Here is a 12,245-nt window from a genome sequence, read left to right as displayed (position 1 = left end):
GTATAATTATGTAGGAAATAATCAGAGATCAGTAGATAAAAGAGGTATTTCCAAACAGGGCATCTCTTTTGGGGCATGGAGATGGAGATTAGAAGGTTAATTGAATTGAGCGGGAAACTGTAAGTGAAACCACCAAATTAGAAGATAATATTTGAGACCACTATCTGGAATAGCATTGATTTAGATTTTACATATGATTAGGTTTTATTTGTTTATCATAGATATCTGATAATAGAAAGAGCAGGTGTGTTGAAAGAGACAGAGGTGTGATAGAAAGCAGGGTTGTGGATGGAATGGTTTTTTTTAATTACCTGTGGTAGGAGGAAAAATACACTGGGGGACGAGTGAAGGAAAGATAAGGATTTTGGTTGAAACATATTGAGTGTGAGGTGCCTGTGGAATATCTATGAAGAAATATAAACATTGAAACATAAATGTCCTGTTTACTCAGTTGTGAAATCAGAATGATATATTTTGCCCTCCCTATTCCATAAGGATGTTGTAAGGCCTTAAAATAGAAATGAAATAGCACTGAAAAATAGAAAACAGTGTACAATGAAAGAAAAGTTCTTTATGTTATACTTATTTAGTCCATATTTTCTAAGGAAGAATGATAGGAAAAGCTAATAATAAACCAATTATGCATTTTAACCACTTTACTGGGCCAGGCTTTACTTGAAGAGCAACAATGTTATTTGAGTGTAAGAACTCATTACTTATGTAAAGACATGTTTAACTTCTTTTTCAATGTATACTGCATCTTCCAAGAGTAAATTCTAATGGAGTTTGATAGAGATATTACAGATATTTATTTTTATTATTTTGGTTCATATTAGGGTGGAAGTTAATGAATGTCTTCTAAAGTAGCTTGGGAAATAAACAAAATATCACTGATGGAAGGAGCCTCAATTCTCTACTCAGCATGATTTTATCTGTGTGTGTGTGTGTGTGTGTGTGTGTGTGTGTGTGTGTGTGTGTGTGTGTGTGTGTATAATGAGGTTTTTTTAATAAAAATTATTTTTATTTCCTGTAGCTGTTGATTACTTGCATCTTAACTACAGTAGCTTCTAGACCAAGGCAAGTGTTATACTCTTTCCTTTTGCTGTTTATGTGTTGCTGTGGTAGTTAATTTCAGAAAAGGAGTTAAATTTCATGGGGCATACTACCTCTGCTTGGTTCCAGTCAGATTCTAATGGTGCTGCTGAAAAGCTGTGTTAGCATTATAAGAAAATGTCTTCCAGACTCCGGGAGATGTAGGACAGGCCTCATAATAGGACCATGGCCTGCAGATCAGGCAGGAATGTGCTCTGAAGGCTAGGTTACAAAGCAATAATTGGATTTGGCTTAGTCATAAAAAAGTCCTATTAGAGGCTTTTTGGTTTTGTTTTCAAGATTAAGGGGACAACTTAATCTTTAAAACAACAACTTAGTCTTGAGTTCTTCTGAAGAAAAAAAATTACTGTTAATACTAGGATGTTAATTTCTTTGCTATGATCTTAGTTTTTTGAATGTTGAGTTTTAAGCCAGTTTTTTCAGTCTCTTCTTTCACTTTCATCAATCCTCTTTGCTTTCAGCCATAAGGGTGGTGTCATCTACATATCTGAGGTTATTAATAGTTCTCCTGGCAGTCTTGATTCCAGCTTGTGCTTCATCCAGCCCAGCATTTTGCATGATGGACTCTGAATATAAGTTAAATAAACAGAGTGACAATATATAGCCTTGATCTACTCCTTTCCCAATTTTGAACCAGTCTGTTGTTCCATGTTTGGTTCTGTTGCTTCTTGACTGGGATACAGGTTTCACAGGAGGCAGATAAGGTAGTCTGGTATTCCCATCTCTTTAAGAATTTCCCATAGTTTGTTGTGATCCACACTGTTAAAAGCTTTGGTGTAGTCAATAAGGCAGAAGTAGATGTTTCGCTGGAATTCTCTAGCTTTTTCTATGATCTAACAATTGCCAGAGATCTGGCAATTTGATCTCTTGTTCCTCTGCTTTTTTCTAAATCCAGCTTTATATCTGGAAGTTCTCAGTTCATGTACTCTTGAAGCCTAGCTTGGAGGATGTTGAGCATGACCTTGCTAGCATGTGAAAGAATGCAATTATGTGGTAGTTTGAACATTTTTTGGCATTGACCTTCTTTGGGATTGGAATGAAAACTGACATTTTCCAGTCCTGTGGCCACTGCTGAGTTTTTCAAATTTGCTGACGTATTGAATGCAGCACTTTAAGAGCATTATCTTTTAGGATTTGAGATAGCTCAGCTGGAATTCTATCACTGTCACTAGCTTTGATTATGGTGATGCTTCCTAAGGCCTGCTTGACTTTGCATTCTAGGATGTCTGGCTCTAGGTGAGTGATCATACCAACATGGTTATCTGTGTCATTTAGTTTTTTTTTGTATGGTTCTTCCATGTATTTTTGCTACCTCTTCTTAGTATCTTCTTCTTCTATTAGGTCCATACCATTTCTGTCCTTTTTTGGGCCTACTTTTGTATTTTGCCTGAAATGGTCCCTTGATATCACTTGCTCCTTGGAAGAAAAGCTATAATCAACCTGGACAGCATATTAAAAAGCAGATTCATGTTGATGTATGGCAAAACCAATACAATATTGTAAAGTAACTAGCCTCCAATTAAAATAAATAAAGTTAAAAAAATGAAATAAAAAGAAGAGACATTACTTTGTCTGCCGAAGTCTGTATAGTCAAAGCTATGGTTTTTCCAGTAGTCATGTATGGATGTGAGATTTGGACCATAAAAATGGCTGAATGCCAAATCGTTGATGCTTTTGAACTATGGTCTTGGAGAAGACTCTTGAGAGTCCCTTGAACTGCACGGAGATCAAAACAGTCAATCCTAAAGGAAATAAACTCTGAATATTCCTTGAAAGTACTGATGATGAAACTAAAGCTCCAATACTTTGGCCACCTGATGCAAAGAGCTGACTCATTAGAAAAAACCCTGATGCTGGGAAAGATTGAAAGCAGGAAGAGGAGGGAATGACAGAGGATGAGATGGTTGGAAGGCATCACTGACTCAATATACATGAGTTTGAGCAAGCTCTGGGAGATGCTGAAGGACAGGGAAGCCTGGGGTGCTGCAGTCTGTGTGGTTGCAAAGCATTGGATCTGAACAACAACAAATAGTTTAGGGATGTAACTTGGTACTGAACTACAGATTTACCAGCAGGTTTCTTGCAGCTCTGTTCCTGAGAACATGTTTATATTCATCATATTGCTTTATATCTATAACTACGAGTGATGTTTTAAGATGGTTATTTTTATGAAAGTACTAGGAACGCATGACAAGGTACAAATTTATGTTGTTTGTATATTATTTTCAAGTCATGTTCAATAATAATAATTTATACTTGTAAAACTTATATGGCAATCAGTGAATTGAGCTTCAAAGAGGATATTTTTTCTGTCAGTTAGCTTGATATTTTGGAGACAAGGCAGACTGCAGACATGATTAAATTCTTCTAAACCTGATGAAGAGGGATATCACATAATTTTCAGGTGTGATTCAGAAAAAATCAGCCTGGTAAAGTCAGTTTGCAGAGGATTTCCTTCTGATTGGTTATGTGGTAGAGTAAACACTTTTCTGTTCTTTGTTCAAGAGATTGCCATCAATGGAGTTCATCATTTATAGTTAATAACTAAAAGTTTGGTGAAGTTGGTTTTTCCTCCACAAGCTAATGTTTTCATTGTGTTTTTTTCTGGTAGAAGTTCAATAATTCAACAGAGCACATTTTGTTAAGCTCAGGACCTTTTCTGAAGAGTCACTGATTATGATAAACTATCAGCTAAGAGATTTATGCTGATCTTACTCAATTTTAGAAACAACTCATTCCATGATCTAGATTTTAGTGTGGATACAGCCCACTAAGCTGAATGATATGCAGTGCCTCTGAGCCTTTCCAGAAATGACTGTTTGTAGCTATGAGACGTCAGAGATTAAGGCTTTGTGTCGTCCTACAGTATCTAAGTTTTAATTACTGTTCCTTGCATATTGTGCTAGGTAGACCACTTTACAGTAGCTTTTCTCATGGTCCACTTATCATGTGATGATGGAGAGGAAAAAAATGCTTTATCTATAAACTGACATTATTTTATATTGTCATATAAGAACTCAGATTGTACTTTAGTAAAGTACACAATCATACCTACCTTGTCAAGTTAGCAAGATGCCATTTTTAAATTTTTATTTATTTTTAATTGAAGGATAATTGCTTTACAGTATTATGTTGGTTTCTACCAAAAGGGTGCCATTTTTTATTCTTTATTAAAGTGCACATATTTCTAGAAGGCTTGGCTTTTAGAAATTATACAGTGTTGATGGTTTTTCATATTTGTTCTAACTTGAAGGGATACTTTTAATTTTGCTGACAGTTGCATTCAGATTTAGCTTTTTTGGAAAAAAATTGATAATCCTGAGTGCTAAGGAGACCAGATAGGGTTTTTAAAAAACATATTAAAGTAGAATAAACCTAAGGAATTATCACATGTAACATTTACCTTAGTAGAAAAGCAACTGGTTTCATTTGTTGATGAACATAAGTACAATTTTATATTTATGCTTTTAAAATAATTCTTCTGTTTGAAAGATTTGTACTTTTGATGGTACTTTCAGATCTGAAGACTATTTTCTTGATAGTACTAAAAATCAATTTTATGAAAATAAGATTTCATCAGAGAAAATACTATGAATTTTAAAGATGAAATATATAAATATGGTGATAGGAACCACACATAGAGATTTTGAGTTCATGATAAATCTTATCACAACCTTATCACTATATGAAATGTTGCATATGGGCACATTATTTTCTTTTTCTTTCTCTAACACACTGTCATTTTCTGAATGCATAGATATAAGTGCATGTGTAAGTAGTAAGTATTATGATTCAAGTACCACAAAAACAAATGTCACACAAACACAGTCAGACCATGATCATATTATTATTTAAATGACATAGAAGTTTGTTAATGATCTGGTTAATTCAGAAAAATGCCAGTTATACAGTTCACTTAGAATTAAAACTTTCTGAGCTTGGATTTCTTTACTGATTGAATAACAAGTATGATTTTAAAATAGTCAATGTTTCCCTCATAAATTTTATTTGTTGGACATTTAAAAAAAAAAACAGTGATTAGAGTAAGTTCTTATTTATTTCAGGCACAAACTGATAATTTAATAAGAAAACACTTTTAAACTGTGTTTAATGCAAATCACACTTTTAAACCTACATTACCCCCATTGTAGTGACAGTAGTAAAATCTGTGCTTGCTCTAGCAGCACATACACTATAACTGGATACGGTGATGAACTCTGCCATAGGAAACAATGAAGTGCTTTGCAAGCCGTACATCTCACAAAAAAGCTGTGAACATCCAGGTTTTGAATTTACATGATATCATATTACATTATATCTTTGAAAGTAATGGAGACCCAGATATCCACCAGAGGCCGTCTACTAAAAATTCATTCATTTCTGAAATTGACTTTCTTCATACAAACTCTTGATGTACAAAATATTGGCTTAATATTTTTGTAGTGTGTGTACAATGACAAGTGAGTCCCCTAAATTTTCTAACTCTCAAAAGCAGAGGAGAACATATGTAAATGTTTCAAAGAGAAGGCAGCATTGCAAAAGAACACAGAATGGTCATTAAATCATGCTAATATATTTTTTGTAGGTTAAAAAAAAGAAATTGTTAAATTTTAACAATTTCAAGATTGAGTTTGTCATCCTAAAATTTTGATGGTAAGATATTTGAGAATGATATTTTACTTGTGACATTTGAAATGAATTACTCTTGAGAATTATTTCTTTATACAATGCCTTATCTGATTTATTATATCCTTACTTTACAAAGGAAATGATGATATTATATATATATGAAACTAAACATTTACAACAATTTAAGTTATATATTGTTTATTATAGAATATACTTTTTAAATTGTAAAACCAACCCACACTGGTTTCCATAAAACTGCCTTAAGTATGTAGAAAGTACATCCAAACACAGTGACATGTTTCATATATATTGATTATGTTTTTTGGTGTTATTAACATAAGATATTATTAAAGCTCTGTTTTTTTTGATTACACCACTTCTGCACACAATGAATCAGGGCAACAAGGGGTTGTCTTCCCATCTTGTGTTCTGAATTGATTATTTAAACATTTAGACCACTTGGGCAACTCCCGTTTTCCCACAGTTTTCTTTGTACAAATCTTGCCAACAGCTCTTCAGAATTTATAAGTCCAGATGACATTACAAAAATTTAATTTTAAGAGTTTTCATATGTGCTTCATGTACTTTTAGAATCCTTACATAAGGAGTTAATTATTGCCAGTTGTATGTAAAATTTAAGTTAAAACATTAATATACTTAATTATATAAGAACAAAATTTGAATGTGTAAGAAATGAGTAGAGTCAAGTCCAGTTGTGACCAAGCTGCATCTTTGCAAGCAACTATATGGGTTGCTTCCAGTGGCGTGAACAGAGTAGCTCATCTTTACTGAATCAGTTTTAGGGTTCCATGTCAGTGATCCAATAAACTTGGGGTAAAATAAAGAATCTATGTAAGAGATCTGGCTTGATTTTCTTTTTAGGTTATAATGCTTATGTAAAGGAGTAGGTTGAGAAGAGACTTCTTTCTTGACCACTCTTGAAAAGTGACCCATAATGATTACTGAGATTAAACTTCAGTGTCTTTTATAAAAAATATTACTTACTTTCACAGAAGTGAAGAGATACAATTGCACAATGGTGGTTACAATGGTAGAAATACATATTGCCAATAACGTGTTAGCAAGAGATTTAAAAATGAATGTACAGCACCGCATCGGAGAATCGTATAACAGCAAAATGATTAATATTATTTTCTCATATAAATAAGATCTTTAAATCTGTTTTAGAAATAAATGAGGGGAAAGTGTTTTTTCCCTTAATTCCTACCAAAATATTTTCTGATGTGGAGCAAAACACAGTAAAAAATGACAGATTAAAAAAAAAAAGACATTCATGCATTTAAGCCACCATTAATCTCTGACTCTAATATAAGGCAGATCATTAATCTTTTGTAAAAGTAGGACTTTAGCCACTTAAGCTCTTTTAGTGCTTTTCATGACAAGGACATGATAGGCCTTGTAAATAAAGAAGTTAAGATGTGTTTCAAACAGGTTAATTTATACAAGTTCAGATGTTTTATGAAACACCAACTTTATAATAAAAAATGCTTTGGAGAAATGATGAAAGTTATAATAAAGAGAAAACAGAAGGGGTCTTATAGAATTGATCACAAATGACACTGTTTAGATTGACGACAACAAATTACATTTGCTTATGTGTCATCCTCAGTCTTAATGATGTGGAAAAGGGTGACATTGAATAGGACCTGGTGACCATTGTTCCAGGCATAAAGAGCTCTATCTCTTGCATTGTAGTCAAGCATGGATATGTGAAAGTATTGGTTATGAAAGGGAATGTCCGTGTACTCATATGTGGACGTTTTGGTGGAATAGGAATAATATACCTTGGCTCCAGTTAAGTGGGAATTGGTGACATACAGTGTCCCACAGATCATGAAGGATTCCCCTGCACTTCTCTTGGGATAGCCAGTGTTCCAGCTCTTCATCACCTCCAGTGTATCTTGGTTAAGTTGGCTGATGACAATATTGCCTGCATTCTGGTTAGTTGCATATACAGCCCACAGCCCGATTTCATCAGCCATTAAGTCAATGTCAGAGAACCCACCCCATGTGTAAGGGTAAACGTTGTGGAAACCAGCATATTCCAGGCTTCGTTGGGCAAGCACTCTCCCCATATCAAAGCTGTATTTGATGATGATGTTACTCTGATACTTGTTAAAATAGAGTGAGCCATTGTAGACAACATGGTTAGTTCCTGCCCATTTGAAAGGGAGGTTGTATGTTCTTGATTCAGCCCCACTGACAAAGTCAGCAATTGATTTGTACTCACGGACAATTTTATTGTTGGTATAACTGTCCATGTACCAAACCTGGAAAAAAGGGGGAAAATGGAATAATTAAATTATATATGTTTTTGAGAATTCCAAAATAAAGACACTAAGAATCAGGACATATTGTCATTGTCATTCTCAGGCTCTGGAATGTTGTCTTTCCACTTACCTGCTACAGTGTGATAGTACTGCAGACTTTGACAAAAAACAGTGGCATGGCCTACATGGAAAGGAACAATGTACTGCCTTGAAATTGATTTGCTTTTTTTGTCCTTTCTTTTTTAGTTGTTTTAAAATTTTTTGATCATTTGATGCTTATCACTGAGTGAACCATATATCAATGAAAAACACATCACTTTGTTCATTTACCTGATCAACTTGATTAGTGATAATTGCAAAAATCATTACATTTGGAAAATTTATTTGTTCCACTCCTTGCTGTGAAAAATATATGGTCTAATTTTGTACATTCAACTTATTTTCCCTTTATGGACACCACAGAACTTTCAAGTAATAAAGTCCATGGGATCAGCCTATAGGTACAACCACCTTTTAATGAAATAATTGTACTAATTAAGCTACTAAAGTTCATTGAATATAACTTGTTTGGATATAACTCTTGAGAATCCTAATGTATACTGAGTTCAGTGATAGAACATTAATAGAGCCACGGTATGTTTCTAATATATTGATTTTCATAATACAGATATTGCCAAATACCCTTAAATTTTCAGCAATGTTTTCTTTAAAATTACCCCTAGATTCTAGGAATATATGGCTTATTTAGTGAACTTGTTAACTCTTGAGATTTTTACTTATTCAGTGTTTTTTTTTTTTTTTTTCACTAAGGAGCAAATTATAGAAGGAGTATATGGAGAATTTTGTCCACTTATAATTAGCCTTTTAAAAGCATAAAACAGGTTTAAAACCAATAAAAAGTAGGCTCACTATACTGAAAAATTATAGGATAGAACATTTTACTAAAGTAAGGTTGACATATATCTGTAGGTAAGTTAATATTATCAAACTGAAAATATTTGCAAACAGTAAGTATAGTACTTTTCAAGTAGCAATTGATGTCCTTGAAAACAAGTGAATAGTCTAGTAGACATAAAATTCAATAAAACATAATTCTAAGCGAAGGTATTTGAGGAAGCAACATACTCTGTTATTTTTCTCAGATGCTAAAGGATCTGTCATCCAAGCGCCAAATCGGGTTCCAGATGTCTTGACTGTAATTGGGCCTGTGATTTTCATCAGTTTGCCACAAGCTGAAAATAGAGTAATATAAACATGTTGAGTGAAAATGGCCAATGATTCCAACACACATATTTACACCAACAGCAAAGAAACAAATCCTAAAACAAAACAAAGAGAATTAATATCACTTATTCTAAATAAATGATCATTCATGTTGGGTGCTAAGATTTAACTATAATTTGAATCACAAGTAGTGGCTTTTCAGTGCTGTAAATCCAAAGTGTGGAGTTTTAAAATGAGAAATTATTTCTATAATCTGGACAGAAATAAATGAAGAAAGTCATTTTACCAATTCAGCTGCTGTTTCTAAGTAGCCAGAAAAGTTAAAAACTATCCATGGACCTGTTTACCTGATCTTCAGCTCAGCTTCCCCTCACCTGACCCTCTCTCTTCATGCTTTGAGACTTTGGACTACCTTTATAAGCAGAAAGAATTCTATAAGCTGACTTTCAGTTTCTACTGGTAAATGAGCAGCTCCTGTGAAAGTTGTTTTTATAGCATGTAATAATAACACTGTAATCACAGTCTGCCTGAACGAGGTAAAGTTTTGAAGGATTCAATGCCTTTAGGTCTGGTAGAGCAGCCCTAAGCTTTAGTATAAGGGAAAAAAATCCCTCAAAAGTCAAGCCCTCAGACCCTGTCGTCCCATGCCATGAAAGATACAGAGTATCAATTAATATAATAAATGATAAAAATTAATGACTTTGCTGAAAAATTATACTTTTTATCACTCTAGTTATGAATAAAATCTTAGGAAGAGCTTAGACATCATAAGTGCCAAAGTCTAAATGAAAAAGGAATCCAGGCATTTTGTGAATTTTTTTTTAACAGCAAAATTTAAAAGTAATTTATCATACACATTCTGAGTGTCTATCAATGTTGACTTTGGCCTAAACAAAGAAATATTTCCTATTATTTACACAACTTTTTCCTTTCTGTTCTTTTTTTCCACTTAAAAAATTGTTCTATATGGCCCATGCTGCTTATCCACCTCTACCTGTCTTTAGAATTGATAAAATTCTCCTTAGTACCTGTTGGTTCCTGTGTGTTTGGAAAGAAAAGAACATTTCCCCAAAGCAAATAAAGGGCAAAACTAATTGTAGCTTAGGGCTTATCTTGGCTAATTTTTCTCTATGTATATTAATCATAAGAATAATTTATAACTGGCAGAATAGTAAGGATGCAGCTAGAAAGATGATAAATGATAACATTATATTTTATTCTATTACTTCATTGATAACTACACAGTAAGTAATCTCCAGCTTTTTATAAAGTCTAAGCTGAAGATATTTCTTTTTTTTTTTTTTTTGAGAAAACTAGATGTGATAGCATCTTTGTAAATTTTATATAAATGAGTTACTTTATAATTTCCCAAGACTGGATAAACTGAGCCAATCAGAAGTTGAGTGGCATTATTTATACTGAATAGCAAGATGGTTGGTTAAACCTATTAGCTCGTTAGTATAAACTCATGAACAGTATGTGAGTAAAATGTATCAGTTTGAACTAGAAAAAGGTGAATATATCCTGGGTTGTGCTTAGTCGTGTCTGACTCTTTGCAACCCCATGGACCGTAGGCGGTCAGGCTCCTCTGTCCATGACATTTTCCAGTCAAGAATACTAGAGAGGGTTGTCATCTTCTACTCCAGGGGATCTTCCTAACCAAGGGAATGAACTCAGGTCTCCTGCATTGCAGGCAGATTCTTTACCATGACACCATGTGGGAAGCCCCAAATGTATCCTGAAACAGTACAAGTTGAATGTATTCTCTGAATGCACTCAATAAGTAAAAGCTATATAATCTTTCATGGTGTCTTACATAAATATTTGTAAATGCACAGATGATAAAAGTGCATGAAAATTTAAAGTATATGTACATTGAGATAGATAGAAAGACGTCCTTTTTACTAAGAAAACACCACAAAGTAAAATATGTGGCTTCCTCCTTAGGTGTGAACAATAAATTATTTCTTTGAACAAAATATAAATACCAAATGTAGGTGAAATATGAAAAGTAACTGACATAGATAATAGTGCTTTTATTGCCTTTATTTTGCAAGGTCTCATCAAAATGATGGTAAAGAAGTAAAAGTGGGGGCGGGGGTCAAAGCAAAGAGAATGGTACAAAAGCGGTGAGAGGAGAAGAAATTTTTCACAAATTTCTAGAAGGCAGAAAGTGATGGAGAATGGTAATTAATTAAAGGTGTAGGATTAAATGAGATGCAGTCATGTCTATGCAAAGAAGATAAGAGCTGAGGATGGAGCTGCTCTGCTTTGAAGAGAAGTAAGGGACTCCGCCTCTAAGAACACTGAAAATGGCGTAGGAAGACCCTGAACTCGCCTTCTGCCATGGATACAGCAAATCCGCAACTACATGTGGAATAGTTCCAATGGAGTATTATTCCCTTGGAAAGGGATCTGAAAGCTGAATGAACAGAGCCTCCGCAACAAAGGGTAAGAGGACAGCATTGAGATGGGTAGAAGAGGCAGAGGTGGGCCTCTTGACAAGAGTAAAACAAAGCACCAGATTAAAAAGTTCATGGACCATAATGAAGAGGATCCACTTCCTGATCTTTCAGCATCTTCTGGAGATGTGTAAAGCAATTGGGATACTACCTGTGGACTGAGACACCGGTGGGAGCAATTTTGCAATCTCAGGCCACCTTGCTGAGACCAGTACTGGTGGTTGCCATTTTGAAATTCTTCCTCTAACCTGTTAGTGCTAGTGGGTGCAGAGGAGGTGACTGTTGCTATTCATTCTAGCCATACACATACAGTATTGAATTATAATTTAAAACATTAATATAGTTGCAAAAACTTAAAAGTGGACATTAAAAAAGCAAAAGTCACATTTATATACTGCCTATTAAAAAATCATTCCCGGATTTTTATTTGCCATGCTTCCTTGCAGGTCTAAGAGGTAGCTGGAAATTGAAGATGCAAATAGTCTCCAGAATTGGAAGCTGTGAATCCTCTGCATTTTAATTTGAT

At 34.1% G+C, this 12,245-nt stretch overlaps 1 protein-coding gene across 2 annotated transcripts in view; it reads right to left on the bottom strand.

The window, feature by feature from the left end:
* Window positions 1-7,355: 7,355 nt before the first annotated feature.
* The window catches only part of OLFM3 (olfactomedin 3), a 47,819-nt gene continuing 42,929 nt past the window's right edge, over window positions 7,356-12,245 (bottom strand). For both annotated transcript variants that reach the window (XM_068965729.1, XM_068965730.1), the window contains 2 exons: window positions 9,159-9,265; window positions 7,356-8,033 (listed from right to left, as the gene is read on the bottom strand). In XM_068965729.1, the coding sequence (XP_068821830.1) occupies window positions 7,356-8,033; window positions 9,159-9,265 (785 nt within the window). The remainder of the gene's footprint in view (window positions 8,034-9,158; window positions 9,266-12,245) is intronic.

Source organism: Capricornis sumatraensis, chromosome 2 (genome assembly GCF_032405125.1).
Source record: "Capricornis sumatraensis isolate serow.1 chromosome 2, serow.2, whole genome shotgun sequence".
Lineage (NCBI taxonomy): Eukaryota > Metazoa > Chordata > Mammalia > Artiodactyla > Bovidae > Capricornis > Capricornis sumatraensis.
This window is presented reverse-complemented; position numbering and strand designations above follow the sequence as displayed.